At 48.0% G+C, this 16,799-nt stretch overlaps 1 protein-coding gene across 2 annotated transcripts in view; it reads left to right on the top strand.

Moving 5' to 3' along the window:
• Nucleotides 1-2,053: 2,053 nt before the first annotated feature.
• Nucleotides 2,054-16,799, top strand: part of hdgfl3 (HDGF like 3) — a 149,389-nt gene continuing 134,643 nt past the window's right edge. Inside the window, exon 1 of one of the 2 annotated variants that reach the window (XM_085968844.1) lies at nt 2,054-2,675. In XM_085968844.1, coding sequence (XP_085824970.1) covers nt 2,592-2,675 — 84 coding nt within the window. In that variant the 5' untranslated portion in view covers nt 2,054-2,591. The remainder of the gene's footprint in view (nt 2,676-16,799) is intronic. The other variant, XM_085968845.1, reaches the window with a different exon arrangement.

Below are 16,799 nucleotides of genomic sequence, written 5' to 3'. Positions count from 1 at the left end.
CAACACCAAATGCACAAGATGTATGCTTCATTCTCAATTTCCATTAGCTGTTTCCTTTGATTTTCTTGGGCTAATAACTTTATGCCACTTCCTTTCTGATCTATTTCAGTTATAGAATTTAACTTTGCTACGTTACTAAGATTCAACATGTAGTAAGCAATGAGCTGGTGCTACCAAGCAACCAAATTTTGTGCAGGGATAATGCACAAGATTGTAGAAGCCACATTGTGATTTAAAAACCCACTCTTTTTCAAACAAAGGCAATATACTGCGAATGCTGGAACGATGAAATAAAAACAGAAAATGCTGGAAACACTCAGCAGGTCAGGCAGCATCTGTGGAGAGAGAAGCAGAGTTAACGTGATGTAGTCTATATGGATTTTAGCAAGGCTTTTGATAAGGTCCTGCATGGCAGACTGGTCACGAAAGTAAAAGCCCATGGGGTCCAAGGCAAAGTTGGATCCAAAATTTGCTCAGAGGCAGGAAACAAAGGGTAATGGTCGAAGGGTGTTTTTGTGACTGGAAGGCTGTTTCCTGTGGGGTTCCGCAGGGCTCTGTACTGGGTCCTTTGCTTTTTGTGGTATATATCAATGATTTGGACTTGAATGTAAGAAGTATGATTAAGAAGTTTGCAGATGATGCAAAAATTGGCCGTGTAGTTGATAATGAAGAAGAAAGCTGCAGACTGCAGGAAGATATCAATGGACTGGTCAGGTGGGCAGAACAATGGCAAATGGAATTCAATCCGGAGAAGTGTGAGGTAATGCATTTGGGGAGGGCTAACAAGGCAAGAGAATACACATTAAATGGTAGGACACTGAGAAGTGCAGAATATCAGAGGGACCTTGGAGTGCCTGTCCACAGATCCCTAAAGGTAGCAGGACAGATAGATAAGGTGGTTAAGAAGGCATAAGGGATACTTGCCTTTATTAGCCGAGGCATAGAATATAAGAGCAGGGAGGTTATGCTTGAACTGTATAAAACACTAGTTGGGCCGCAGCTAGAATACTGCGTGCAGTTCTGGTCACCACATTACAGGGAGGATGTGATTGCACTAGAGGGGGTGCAGAGAAGATTTACAAGTATGTTGCCTGGGCTGGGGAATTTTAGCTATGAGGAAAGATTGGATAGGCTGGGGTTGTTTTCTTTGCAACAGAGGAGGCTGAGGGGGGACCTAATTGAGGTGTATAAAATTATGAGGAGCCTGGATAGAGTGGATAGGAAGGACCTATTTCCCTTAGCAGAAGGGTCAATAACCAGGGGGCATAGATTTAAAGTAATTGGTCAGAATTTTAGAGGGGATTTGAGGAGAATTTTTTTCACCCTGAGGGTGATGGGGGTCTGGAACTCACTGCCTGAAAGGGTGGTAGAGGCAGAGACCCTTGTCACATTGTAGTTGGATGTGCACTTGAAGTGCCGTAACCTACAAGGCTACGGACCAAGTGCTGGAAAGTGGGATTAGGCTGGAGAGCTCTTTGTCGGCCGGCACGGACAAGATGGGCCGAATGGCCTCCTTCTGCGCTGTAAATTTCTATGATTCTATGCCCTTTTATCAGAACAGGTTTTACTCTTTTTATATTTGTTTAGTTCAAATTATCTGACAATTAATTTTGACACAAAATTTCCACTTTACTGTATGATTTACTTTCAAATGATTGGATAATTCAAATTAGTGCAAACAAAGGCGACTTTGGATCAGCAGGAGCGGTCTGTATTTGTGAGACACACTATATATGTACTTCATTCAATTACACCCCTGAAAGAGCAAGATTAAATGGATAATCCTGATTCTTGAGTCGTTAACCACAAGAGATGCCTTCTTTTTATTGCAGTCCTTGTGTAAACACCACTTCCCTGAACCATCAAACAAGAACAAACAATGTTTGTTACTGTGCAAATACAAACTTCCCCTTTTCCTCCTCTCTCCCCAGTCATTACTCATTACGTTCCACAAAGATTTCCATATAAGAGAGGAGGAGGGGGTGTGAAGAAAAAGAATCCCCTACTTTTTTAGCATTTTAGTTTGAACAGTCATGTTTTAAGAGAGTGAGTAAACTTCCTGGGTGGGAAAATTGCAACATTGTAACCAAATATAAATGTTGCAAATAGGGAATCAAAGTATCTCTTTGCCCCTAGTAGCAGTCCCATGTGTGAGTTGTATTTGAGACATTTTTTAAACGCAGAAACGCATGCGTTTGAAGTGAGTGAGGAGGGAGAGGGAGAGACAGGGACAGCCCAGTCCGGCCGCCAGTGCTTTTGCCTGAAACTGCAGCGAGCGCCGGCTGGAGCAGATCCGCCGTCAAGGGCACCGAGACCCCGGGAGCTTTCCGCATTCCAGGGGGGAGATCGCTTTCCAGGCGGAAATCAAGTGGGGTGGGTGGGGGGGAGAGAGATTTTTTTAAAAAAAAGCAATAACGGAGCTGTTCCGTCAGGGCCTCCCCCTCTGCCCTTCTCTCTCTTCCCCCCTCTCAATCCTCCTCATCCAGCCGGCTCCTTGGAGGTGGATCTCGGTCCGTTTGAAGCCTGGTTTCACAGTCGAAGGTGGTGGGGGGGTGGGGGGCAAAGAGAGAAAGAGAGAGCGAGAGAGAGAGATGGCTCGACCCAGGCCGAGAGACTACAAGGCTGGCGATCTGGTCTTTGCCAAGATGAAGGGCTACCCGCACTGGCCGGCGAGGGTGAGTAAAGGAGGAGCAGGCCGGGGGGAGAGGGGCTGCTCCAGGCCGGGGGGAGAGGGGGAGAGGGGCTGCTCCAGGCCGGGGGGAGAGGGGCTGAGGGGCTGCTCCAGGCCGGGGGGAGAGGGGCTGAGGGGTTGATCCAGGCCGGGGGGAGAGGGGCTGCTCCAGGCCGGGGGGAGAGGGGCTGAGGGGTTGATCCAGGCCGGGGGGAGAGGGGCTGCTCCAGGCCGGGGGGAGAGGGGCTGAGGGGTTGATCCAGGCCGGGGGGAGAGAGGCTGAGGGGTTGATCCAGGCCGTGGGGAGAGGGGCTGAGGGGTTGATCCAGGCCGGGGGGAGAGGGGCTGAGGGGTTGATCCAGGCTGGGGGGAGAGGGGCTGAGGGGTTGATCCAGGCCGGGGGGAGAGGGGTTGATCCAGGCCGGGGGGGAGAGGGGCTGAGGGGCTGCTCCAGGCCGGGGGGAGAGGGGCTGAGGGGTTGATCCAGGCCGGGGGGGAGAGGGGCTGAGGGGCTGCTCCAGGCCGGGGGGAGAGGGGCTGAGGGGTTGATCCAGGCCGGGGGGGAGAGGGGCTGAGGGGTTGATCCAGGCCGGGGGGGAGAGGGGCTGAGGGGTTGATCCAGGCCGGGGGGGAGAGGGGCTGAGGGGCTGCTCCAGGCCGGGGGGAGAGGGGCTGATCCAGGCCGGGGGCGGGGGGGGGGCGGTGTGGAGAGCGGCTGCTCCAGGTCGGGGGCGGGGGGGGGGGGGGGAGAGGGGCTGCTCCAGGCCGGGGGGAGAGGGGTTGATCCAGGCCGGGGGGAGAGGGGTTGATCCAGGCCGGGGGGAGAGGGGTTGATCCAGGCCGGGGGGAGAGGGGCTGAGGGGCTGCTCCAGGCCGGGGGGAGAGGGGTTGATCCAGGCCGGGGGGAGAGGGGGAGAGGGGTTGATCCAGGCCGGGGGGAGAGGGGTTGATCCAGGCCGGGGGGAGAGGGGGAGAGGGGTTGATCCAGGCCGGGGGGAGAGGGGTTGATCCAGGCCGGGGGGAGAGGGGCTGAGGGGTTGATCCAGGCGGCCAGCGATGCTGCTGCCTCTGGCCACTGGTGCTCTGGGAAAGGCGACGCCAGCTTCTTGCTCCGGTTGACATGTTTTTGTTGTGTGTTAGTGGCATGAAAACAAAGTCAAATGTACTTGGCATGTGTGCAACATGTAAGGGCCGCTTACAAATGATTATATAATCCCTTGGCATCGGGAGTCAACTAAATGATCGCCTGCAACTAGAGTGAAAGGCCGATTGAAACGTTTTGGGGGGTCGTTAAACTATTTAAAAAAATATATATTTATACCATAAATCGGAGTTATAATCCTAATAAAGGAATGGAATAATTACTACAAATGGGCAAAGGGACCACAGAATGTGTGGATCCCAATAGATGCATCGATTTGTGTGACTCAGTCCCACATGGGATGACTATTGCTATAAGAGATCACTAAGGTCATAAACAAAACTATGCTAGTAAGGGAGCCTACTGTTAGAGGTTTGTTGCTAGTTACAGTTCCCAGTTAGGGAATATATCTTGGCCTCGTCCCCATTTCTATTGCACTATAATCATCCTGTGGTTGCCAAGTATTTTCCTGGGTCCTAGGAAAATAAAGGTGGTGATTAAACGTTGTAACATTTGGTAGTACAGTAATGTTTTGGAACATGATGAGTAAAAGCGCATTGTGTTGTGCGGTGTGTGTTTTGTTCTGCTTTGACAAGTGGTAAACAAGAAGCAAGGAATGATGTTCATCATTCTTAAATCAATATCACGTTGCTATGACTCATGTTGTCACACAAAAAGTGTTTGCAGTCAGGTGTTGTTGACAAGGTGGCTCGTAAATGTGCAGCCTTTGAATGAAAACCCAACAGCAATCTGGCAGGCACTGTTTTTGAGGCCAGGTTTTTTTCCGATGTGGTTGGAGGCCTCCACCAGCATTGATCGTGCAACGGGAACCAAAATTGTACCTCTCACACTTTTTGCCGGGTCTGACTGTGCGTCACACAGTTTGCCAGCCAGCCTTTCCCGCTGGTGTGTAACACGCTCACACAGAATGTGTGAGAGCTTGATTGTGTATGTTTAATGATTCATATGAGGATGTTGACATGTATTGTTTTCAGAATGTGTCCGTCAGCCTCATCCAGCATTAATTCTGCCTGGTCAGAGTGGTCATTAAAGCCCAGTTGAATTTGTACATGTAGGGAAGATAGTTCTTAAAGTGACATTAATATTCAAGGTCATTTGGCAATAATGACGGTGTTTGCTTTTAACCTGCCCAAACCATAGAATTTTATGCTTGAAATGGTGCAAAATGAAAGAAGGCATGCCGGACACAACAGGAGGGATCAGCACTGTTCCACCCACACCCACCATTATGCCCCAACCCTATGTGCAGACCCTGGTACATCTACCTGCCAATGCTAAGACAACTACCTCCGTGGGCTCCTAGTTAGTACAGGGGTAGTTGCAGAATTGTGCCATTTGCTGTGAAGATATTGGTGGATAACCTGGACCACAGGGATGATACTTCCTGTGGCTGTCCAGGTAACCTCTGTGTGCAATTTTTAGGCCTCTAGGTCCTTCCAAGCTAACATAAGGCGCATGTGCAATATCACACAATTGGTGTCCACATATATAACACAGTGTCAACGCTTTAATTTCCTTTCCCACTGAATAGCAGCAGCATGACTCTTTTCCCAATGTCATCATATTGCTCCATTCCTCAAAGTCCAAGGGCTCATCACTGGAATCATGTGGCCATCTGGACCCCTAGAGTATATGCCGTGTCAGTATAACCCCAAGGGAGGGCTCGCATCAGTGTGATTCCAGTTAATGATCAAGAACACTGTATTAGGAACACTGTATGAATAAGTCCCGTTCACCCATCACCCCTGTGCTCGCTGACCTACATTGGCTCCCGGCCCAGTAATGCCTCGATTTTAAAATTCTGATCCTTGTTTTCAAATCCCTCCATGGCCTCATCCCTCCCTATCTCTGTTACCTCCTCCAGCCTGACAACCCTCCGAGATATCGGCGCTCCTTGAATTCTGGCTTCTTGCGCAGCCCCGATTTTAATCACTCCACCATTGGCGGCCGTGCCTTCAGTAGTGAGTTTTTAAATCTGCTTATACATTTTAAGTCATTTACCTGAAGGTTTGCATCTTGAATTAAGCTCTGGAATTCCCTCCATAAACCTCTCCGCCTCTCCAGCTCGCTTTCCTCCTTTAAGATGCTCCTTAAAATTTTTGGTTTTCTGCCTTAATGTCTCCTTATGTGGTGCTGTATCAAATTCTGTCTGATAACGCTCATGTCTGGGACATTTTACTATGTTAAAGGCAGTATACTACAACAACAACTCGTATTTATATAGTACCTTTAAAGTAGTAAAACGTCCCAAGGCGCTGCACAGGTGTATTGTAAGACAAAAAATTGGACACCGAGCCACATAAGGATAAATTAGGGCAGGTGACCAAAAGCTTGGTCAAAGAGGTAGGTTTTAAGGAGCGTCTTAAAGGAGGAAAGAGTGGTAGAGAGACGGAGAGGTTTAGGCAGGTATACCAGAGCTTAGGGCCTAGGCAACAGAAGGCACGGCCACCAAAGGTTGAGCGATTATAATCAGGGATGCTCAAGAGGGCAGAATTAGAGGAGCGCAAATATTTTGGTGGCGGGGGGGGTGTTTGTGGGGCTCAAGGAGATTACAGAGTTAGGAAGGGGCGAGGCCATGGAGGGATTTGAAAACAAGGATGAGAATTTTGAAATCGAGGCGCTGCTTAACTGGGAGCCAATGTACGTCAGCGAGCACAGGGGAGATGGGCAAACGGGACTTGGTGCGAGTTAGGACACGGGCAGCCGAGTTTTGGATGAATTCAAGTTTACATAGGGTGGAATATGGGAGGCCAGCCAGGAGTGCGTTGGAATAGTCAAGTCTAGAGGTAACAAAGGCATGGATGAGGGTTTCAGCAGTGGATGAGCTGAGGCAAGGGCGGAGACGGGCGATGTTACGGAGGTGGATGTATATAAATGCAAGGTGTTGTTGTATGTTGCTGTTATCATGCAGGTCACTGCCTGCTTCCTAGGCAGCAGTCATAGTACTTTTATTCTAAGGCAATCAACTTTGCCATCCTTTGAGAGTTAGGCTATCCACTTCAGCTTTGCCTAATAAGAACATCAGAAATAGGAGCAGGAGTAGGCAATACGGCCCCTCGAGTCTGCTCTGCCATTCAATAAGATCATGGCTGATCATCCACCTCAACACCACTTTCTTGCCCGCTCTCCATATCCCTTGATTCCCCTAGAGTCCAAAAATCTATCTATCTCAGCCTTGAATATACTCAAAGACTCAGCATGCACAGCTCTCTGGGGCAGAGAATTCCAAAGATTCACAACCCGCTGAGTGAAGAAATTCCTCCTCATCTCAGTCTTAAATGGCCAAACCCTTATCCTGAGACTATGCCCCCTAGTTCTAGACACTCCAGCCAGGGAAGACAACCTCTCAGCATCTACCCTGTCAATCCCCTTCAGAATCTTGTATGTTTCAATGAAATCACCTCTCATTCTTCTAAACTCCAGAGAGTATCGGCCCATTCTACACAATCTCTCATCATAGGACAGCCCTCTCATCCCAGGAATCAATCTAGTGAACCTTCGTTGTACCGCCTCCAAGGCAAGTATATCCTTCCTTAGATAAGGAGACCAAAACTGTGCACAGTACTCCAGGTGTGGTCTCACCAAGGCCCTGTACAATTGTAGCAAGACTTCCTTACTCTTATACTCCAACCCCTTTGCAATAAAGGCCAACATGCCATTTGCCTTCCTCATTGCTTCTTGTACCTGCATGCTAGCTTTCTGTGTTTCTTGCATGAGGACACCCAAATCTCTCTGAACACCAACATTTGAAAGTTTCTCACCATTTAAAAAATATTCTGTTTTTCTATTGTTCCTACCAAAGTGAATAACCTCATATTTCCCTACATTATACTCCATAGAAACATAGAAGATAGGAGCAGGAATAGGCCATTTGGCCCCTTGAGCCTGCTCCACCATTCAATGAGATCATGGCTGATCATCCAAACTCAGTACCCTGTCCCTGCCTTCTCCCCATATCCCTTGATCCCTTTAGCCTCAAGAAATATATCTAACTCCTTCTTGAATATATTTAATGAATTGGCCTCAACTGCCTTCTGTGGTAGAGAATTCCACAGGTTCACCACTCTCTGGGTGAAGAAATTCCTCCTCATCTCAGTCCTAAATGGCTTACCCCTTATCCTTAGACTGTGACCCCTGGTTCTGGACTCCCCCGCCATCGGGAACATCCTTCCTGCATCTAGTCTGTCTAGTCCTGTTAGAATTTTATAAGTTTCAATGAGATCCCCTCTCATTCTTCTATACTCCAGCGAGTATAAGCCCAATCGACCCAATCTCTCCTCATACATCATTCCTGCCATCCCAGGTATCAGTCTGGTGAATCTTCACTGCACTCCCTCCATAGCAAGAACATCCTTCCTCAGATAAGGTGACCAAAACTGCACACAATACTCAAGGTGTGGTCTCACCAAGGCCCTGTAGAACTGCAGCAAGACATCCTTGTTCCTATACTCGAACCCTCTCGCTACGAAGGCCAACATACCATTTGCCTTCTTAACCGCCTGCTGCACCTTCAGCGACTGGTGCACAAGGACACCCAGGTCTCGTTGCACTTCCCCTTCTCCCAATCTATTGCCGTTCAGATAATAATCTGCCTTCCTGTTTTTGCCACCAAAGTGGATAACCTCGCATTTATCCACATTATACTGCATCTGCCATGCATCTGCCCAATCACCCAACCTGTCCAAATCATACTGGAGTTTCTCGGCATCCTCCTCACAGCACACATGCCCACCAAGCTTTGTGTCGTCTGCAAACTTGGAGATATTACATCTAGTTCCCTCGTCTAGATCATTAATATATATTGTGAATAGCTGGGGTCCTAGCACCGATCCCTGCGGTACCTCACTAGTCACTGCCTGCCACTCGGAAAAAGACCCGTTTATTCCAACTCTTTGCTTCCTGTCTGCCAACCAGTTCTCTATCCAAGTCAGTACCTTGCCCTCAATCCCACGTGCCTTAACTTTACACGCTAATCTCTTATGCAGGACCTTATCGAAAGCCTTCTGAAAGTCCAAATACACCACATCCACTGGTTCTCCCTTATCTATTCTACCAGTTACATCCTCAAAAAATTCCAGTAGATTAGTCAAGCATGATTTACCTTTTGTAAATCCATGTTGACTTTGTCCGATCCTGTCACTGTTTTCCAAGTGCTCTGCTATTACATCTTTTATAATGGACTCTAGCATTTTCCCCACTACCGATGTCAGGCTTACCGGTCTATAATTCCCCGCTTTTTCTCTACCACCTTTTTTGAATAGTGGGGTAACATTAGCTACCCTCCAATCCATGGGAACTGTTCCAGAATCTATAGAATTTTGGAAGATGACCAGCAATGCATCTACTATTTCTAGGGCCACTTCCTTAAGTACCCTAGGATGTAGATTATCAGGCCCTGGGGATTTATCGGCCTTCAATCCCGTCAGTTTCCTTAACACCATTTCCCTACAAATACTGATTTCATTCAGTTCCTTCCTCTCATTAGACCCTATGTTCCCCGACATCTTTGGGAGGTTTTTTGTGTCCTCCTTTGTGAAGACAGAACCAAAATATGTATTTAATTGGTCTGCCATTTCTTTGTTCCCCATTATAAATTCCCCTGATTCTGACTGCAAGGGACCTACGCTTGACTTCACCAATCTTTTTCTCTTCACATATCTATAGAAGCTTTTACAGTTTGCCACCTTGCTGCCACTTAGTCTATCTATATCCCTTTGCAAACTCTTTGAGTGTTCTCCTCACAGCTTACTGTCCCACCTAGCTTGGTATCATCAGCAAACTTGGATGCATTACACTAGGCCCCTTCATCTAGGTCATTAATATAGATTGTAAGTGTCTGAGGCCCCAACACTGATCCTTGTGTCACCCCACTAGTTACAGCATGCCAACCTGAAAAAGATCCGTTTATCCCTACACTCTGTTTTCTGTCTGTTAACCAGTCCTCTATCCATGCTACTATATTACCCTCCAACCCCATGAGCCCTAATCTTGTGTAATAACCTTTTATGTGGCACCTTATCGAATGCCTTTTGGAAATCCAAATATACTACATCCATTGGTTCCCCTTTATCTACCCTGCTAGTTACATCCTCAGAAAACACTAATAAATTTGTCAAACACGATTTCCCTTTCCTAAAACCATGTTGACTCTGCCTAATCATGTTATGATTTTCTAAGTGCCCTGATACCACTTCCTTCACAATGGATTCCAGCATTTTCCTGACGACTGATGTCAGGCTAACTGGCCTGTAGCTCCCTGTTTTTTCTCTCCTCCTTTCTTGAGTAGCAGTGTTACATTTGCGACCTTCCAATCCACTGGGACCATTCTAGATTCTGGGGAATTTTAGAAGATCAAAACCAGTGCATCCACTATCTCTTCAGCCACATCTTTTAGAACCCTAGGATGTAGGCCGTCAGGTCCAGGGGATTTGTCATCTTTTAGTCCCATTAGTTTCTCTAGTACTTTTTCTCTACTTATATTAATTACGTTAAATTCCTCACCCTCATTAGACCCTTGGTTCCCCACCATTTTTGGTATGCTTTTTGTGTCTTCTACTGTGAAGACAGAAACAAAATATTTATTTAACGTTTCTGCCATTTCCTTATTCCCCATAATAATTTCTCCTGTCTGAGCCTCTAATGGACCAACGTTTACTTTTGCTACTCTCTTCCTTTTTACATACTTGTAGAAGCTCTTACAATCTGCTTTTATATTTCTTGCTAGTTTTCTCATTCTATTTTCTCCCTTTTTATCAATTTTTTGGTCATCCTGTGCTGTTTTCTGAAACTCTCCCAATCCTCAGGCTTACTATTATTCTTCACAACATTATAAGCTGCTTCTTTCAATCTAATGCTATCCTTAACTTCTTTAGTTAGCCATGGTTGGATCACTTTTCCCATGGAGTTTTTGTTTCTCAATGGAATGTATTTTTGTTGAGAATTATGAAATATTTCTTTAAATGCTAGCCACTGCTTATCTACTGCCGTACTTTTTAACCTATTTTTCCAATCTACCTTATCCAGCTCGCCCCTCATACCTATGTAATTGGCTTTATTTAAGTTTAAGACTCTAGTTTCGAACTTAGGCAAGTCACTCTCAAACATAATGTGAAATTCTATCATATTATGTTCACTCTGCCCCAGAGGATCCTTTACTATGAGATTGCTAATTAACCCTTTCTTATTACACAATACAAGATCTAAAATAACCTGGTTGGTTCCATGACGTATTGTTCTAGGAAACTGTCCTGAATGCATTCCATGAACTCGTCCTCCAGACTACCTTTGCCAATTTGATTTGTCCCGTCTATATGAAGATGAAAGTCCCCCACGATTATTGCATTACCTTTGTTACAAGCTCCTACTATTTCTTGATTAATATTCTGTTCAACGGCATATCTTCTGTTAGGAGGCCTATATACTACCCCTACCAATGTTTTCTGCCCCTTGTTATTCCTTATCTCCACCTTATCTCTACTTCCTGATCTTCTGAGCTGAGATCCTTTCTATCTACCGTCCCTATGTCATCATTTATTATCAGGGCTACTCCCCCTCTTTTTCCATTCTGCCTGTCTTTTCGAAATGTCAAATACCCTGGGACATTTAGTTCCCAACCTTGACCACCTTGCAACCACATCTCTGTAATGACTATACGATCCAACCCATTTATCTCTATTTGTGCCATTCGTTCATCTATCTTGTTACGAATGCTTCATGCATTCAGATAAAGAGCCTTTAATTTAAATTTTTTACCATTATTCCCTGCTTTGACCTTATTCTCTGGTGCACTGCTACCGTTAAACTCTCTGTCCCTTCCTGTCATACTCTGCTTATTTTTACCCAAATCGCTACACTGCTCTATTGCCTTGTCCTTTTAGATTTCTAAATTTCCCCTCACTTGACCCCTCTTCCCCCCCCTCCCTTTTTTTAGTTTAAAGCCCTATCTAAAGCCCAAGTTATTCGATTTGCCAGGATGCTGGCCCTAGCCCGGTTTAAGTGGAGCCCGTCCCGACGGAACAGCTCCCTCTTTCCCCAGTACTGGTGCCAGTGCCCCATAAATTAAAACCCCATTTTCTCACACCACTCTTTGAGCCACACATTTAACTCTCTGATCTGCTTGACCTTATGCCAATTTGCGTGTGGCTCAAGTAGTAATACAGAGATTATTACACTTGAGGTTCTGCTTATTAATTTAGACCCTAGCTCCTCAAGCTCCCTCAGCAGAACCTCATTCTTAGTTCTACCTATGTTGTTAGTTCCTACATGGACCACAACAACTGGATCCTCCCCCTCTCACTCCAAGTTCATCTCCAGCTGCGAGGAGATATCCTTAACCCTGGCATTGGGCAGGCAACACAGCATTCGGGACTCTCTTTCACGGCTGCAGAGAACAGTATCTATCCCCCTGACTATACTGTCCCCTACTACTACAACATTCCTTCCTTCTCCCAACACTTGGATGGCCCCCTGTACCACAGTGCCGTGGTCAGTTTGCCCATCCTCCCTGCAGTCCTTTTCCTCATCCATACAGGCAGCAAGTACCTCGTTCCTGTTGGACAAGGTCCAGGGCTGAAGCTCCTCCATCACTACATCCTGGGTCCCCTGACTCGCAGTCACACCCTCCTGTCCCTGACCACTGACGAACTCTAAAGTACTACTTAACCTAGAGTGTGACTGCCTCCTGGAACAAAGTCTCCAGGTAAAGGGCAGCACGGTGGCATAGTGGTTAGCACTGTTGCCTCACAGCGCCAGGGACCCGGGTTCGAATCCGGCCTCGGGTGACTGTGTGGAGTTTGCACATTCTCCCCGTGTTTGCGTGGGTTTCCTCCGGGTGCTCCGGTTTCCTCCCACAGTCCAAAGATGTGCGGGTTAGGTTGATTGGCTATGATAAATTGACCCTTAGTGTTAGGGGGATTAAATACATGGGGTTACGGGGATAGGGTGGGATATGTGTTGGTGTAGGGGTTACGGGGATCGGATGGGATATGTGTTGGTGCAGGCTCGATGGGCCGAAATGGCCTCTATCTGCACTGTGGGGTTTCTGTGATTCTGTGAACTCTCCCTGTCCCTGATGCATTGCAATGTCTGCAGCTCGTACTCCAGCTCAACAATGCTGAGCCGAAGTTCCTCGAGTTGCAGACACTTACTGCAGATGTGGTTGCTTGGGATCGCAATGCTCTCCACAAACTCCCTCATGCTGCAGTTACGACACACCACCTGCCCTGCCATCTCTAACCTTGTTTTATTTATTAATTCATTAGTTAAAGCTTTTATTCAATGATATTTTAGCTTTATTGTTTGATTATTTTGTCTAGTTTAAGTTATTAATTTAATAAATACTAGCAAGTTATAGTTTCTCAGCTCTTAATTTAACCCCTTTCCCTAACTTAGAGAGCAAAAAAAAGCTGTAATACTCACCAACCAATCACCTACCTGCTCTCCTGTGACGTCACGCTAATTTTGTTGTTGTTTTTGAATCGGAGCCTCACCGCTGCTTCAATTCAGGTCTGCTCTTGGGCCGCTCTTTATCCTCTCGCTGCTGCCGCTGCTTTAATCAATGACCTCCTTATGCCAGCCACAGGTAGAAGCAGAGAATAGATGTTATGCAGCAATCAGAATTATTAAAGAGGATATCAGTAGAATCTTGAAGCAATGCTTCAGAGGCCTTGGCAGATCAGTGGGCCTATTGCAGTACAATCCCAACAGGATCTCCACGAATACCATAGAATCATATAGCACAGAAGGAGGCCATTCGGCCCATTGTTCCTGTCTTTGAAAGAGCGATCCAATTAGTCCGCTCTTTCCCCATAGCTCTGCAAATGCTTCCTTTTCAAGTATATATCCAATTCCCTTTTGATCATGTTGGGCTGCATGCTGTGCAACTTTCCAATACATAGAGGACTAACCATGGAAACTGCAAACAAGACTAGAGAAAAAGAAAGACTTGCATTTATGACAGCACCTTTCATGACAGCACGGTGGCATAGTGGTTAGCACTGTTGCCTCACAGCGCCAGGGACCCGGGTTCAAATCCGGCCTCGGGTGACTGTCTGTGTGGAGTTTGCACATTCTCCCCGTGTTTGCGTGGGTTTTCTCCGGTTTCCTCCCACAGTCCAAAGATGTGCGGGTTAGGTTGATTGACCATGATAAAAAAATTGACCCTTAGTGTTAGGGGGGATTAAATACGTGGGGGTTATGGGGATAGGGTTTGGGTGGGATGGCTGTCGGTGTAGGGACTGGGTGCTAGGGTTTGGATGATCAGCCATGATCTCGTTGAATGGCGGAGCAGGCTCGAAGGGCCGAATGGCCTACTCCTGCTCCTATCTTCTATATTTCTATGACCTCAGCATGTCTCAAAGCACTTCACAGCCAATAGTGTTACAATGAAATGTAGTCATTGTTGTAATGTAGGCTGCACACACTGGCCAAAGCATGTACTCAATAAACTACCATGGATGCCTGTACTTCGATATGCTCCTACTTTATTCTGCATCATCAGAAAGAAACTCCCTGGATTTATTCCTCTATTTTTGGTATTTGCATGTGAGTTTAGTGTTTACTACTTCTAAGTACTTATCCAATGGGTGGAGTAAGTGAGATGACGGGCAGCAGGGTCTCAATGGGAGCCCCTTTGGATTGAGGTGGTACTGTCCCTCCTTGTGCGGGGTCATCCGATGGGCCTTCAGCTGGTTCAGCTCTCGTTTCAGAGGCTGGGGTTAGTGGAGAACGAAAGGGGCATTGATGGGATGGATGGACTTTCCCTTGAGAGACTGCAGCCTCATCTGTACCGACTCCTGTCATATCCCTATGCTGGGCACTCCCTCAGCATGTCTGGTGGTCTGTGTAGGAGGAGACCATTGGGCAGCAACGAGGACTGTGAAGCCTTACTTCATGGCTTCCTCTATCCAACTTGTCAACGTGTTGAATCTGGATACGACTAAAGGCGCTATATAAATGCAAGCTTTTTAAAATTCATTTATGGGATGTGGGCATCGCTGGCAAGGCTAGCATTTATTGCCCATCCCTAATTACCCTCGAGAAGGTGGTGGTGAGCCGCCTTCTTGAACCGCTGCAGTCCGTGTGGTGAAGGTACTCCCACAGTGCTGTTAGGGAGGGAGTTCCAGGATTTTGACCCAGCGACGATGAAGGAACAGCGATATATTTCCAAGTCAGGATGGTGTGTGACTTGGAGGGAAACTCGGAGGTGGTGGTGTTCCCATGCGCCTGCTGCCCTTGTCCTTCTAGGTGGAAGAGGTCGCGGGTTTGGGAGGTGCTGCCGAAGAAGCCTTGGCGAGTTGCTGCAGTGCATCTTGTAGATGGTACACACTGCAGCCACGGTACACCAGTGGTGGAGGGAGTGAATGTTTAAGGTGGTGGATGGGGTGCCAATCAAGCGGGCTGCTTTGTCCTGGATGGTGTCGAGCTTCTTGAGTGTTGATGGAGCTGCACTCATCCAGGCAAGTGGAGAGTATTCCATCACACCCCTGACTTGTGTTTTGTAGATGGTGGAAAGGCTTTGGGGAGTCAGGAGTTGAGTCACTCACCACAGAATACCCAGATTCTGACCTGCTCTTGTAGCCACAGTATTTATGTGGCTGGTTTAGTTAAGTTTCTGGTCAATGGCCACCCTAAGGTTGTTGATGGAGGGGGATTCGGTGATGGTAATCCCATTGAATGTCAAGAGGAGGTGGCTAGACTCTCTCTTGTTGGAGATAGACATTATCAGCTGTTGGTGTTGGTGTTGTAGGTAGGAGTCCATGGCCTCCATACCAGCAGTATAAACATTCACAGGAGATACTGCATTTGTGTGTAGGACCTCTCCTGCTGCGGGCTCTACTCCTGATGCCTGTGAAGTTGCATCTCATTGAATAATGGAGTTTAGAGATGACTGTGCGAAGTGCCTTGTGATGTTTTTCTACTTTAAGGGCACAATATAAGAAAGAACTTGCAATTATATAGGCCCGTATTTTACAGTCGGAGGTTTTCTGCGTGTGGAGGCCTCTGATCTGGAAAGAATCGACACCCTTACTTGAGGGCTCCAGCGGTCCGGCCATTTCCGCTCCTGGGCCTCTCCGCGACGAAATGCGCAGGATCCAGGTATCCCAAGGGCGCAGGCGGTTCGCAGCGTCCCTGGGATCACGTGGGCCATGGGGAGCCAATGGGAGAAGGGATGAATGGAGATCACTCCAAAAAGACATCAAAACATTAAATACATTTTTTAAAAATCATGGCCTAGAAATTGAGTTTGCGCTGCGCCAGGGCTTTAGCGCCGGAAGTTAGCGCCGGCGCTAAGTCCCTTTGTGCGCGCCAAAAATTCAGTAGCGCCGCGCCCAAACGGCTGCCGGCGCTACTGAAGGGTTTTAGCGCCTGAAAACTGGCGCAACGCGCCGCATTGCGGCGCTATTCTGGCGCTGCGGCGCCCGCTGCGGTGCGGCAGGCTCGGGAAGTGCAGGCCTCCTCCTTCCGTTAAGGAGGAGCTGCCTGCACCCGGCCGCGGCCCGCGCAAATCTCTGCAAAAATGAGCCCGGCACCTCGGACAAGTGCCGGGCTTGCATCTGTTCCGGGGGGGGGGGGCGGGGGGGAGAAGTCCGGGGAGGGAGCTGCGGGCAGGCGGCCGGCGGGAAAGCGGCCGGCCGCCGCGCCTCCTTAAAGCGCCGGCGCAGACTCCGGCAACACTCGTTTGCCGGGCCTAGAAATTGAGTTTGCGCTGCGCCAGGGCTTTAGCGCCGGAAGTTAGCGCCAGCGCTAAGTCCCTTTGCGCGCGCCAAAAATTCAGTAGCGCCGCGCCCAAACGGCTGCCGGCGCTACTGAAGGGTTTTAGCGCCTGAAAACTGGCGCAACGCGCCGCATTGCGGCGCTATTCCGGCGCTGCGGCGCCCGCTGCGGTGCGGCAGGCTCGGGAAGTGCAGGCCTCCTCCTTCCGTTAAGGAGGAGCTGCCTGCACCCGGCCGCGGCCCGCGCAAATCT

Source organism: Somniosus microcephalus, chromosome 27 (genome assembly GCF_052327205.1).
Source record: "Somniosus microcephalus isolate GS21.2 chromosome 27, FLI_Smic_1.0, whole genome shotgun sequence".
NCBI lineage: Eukaryota > Metazoa > Chordata > Chondrichthyes > Squaliformes > Somniosidae > Somniosus > Somniosus microcephalus.
This window is presented reverse-complemented; position numbering and strand designations above follow the sequence as displayed.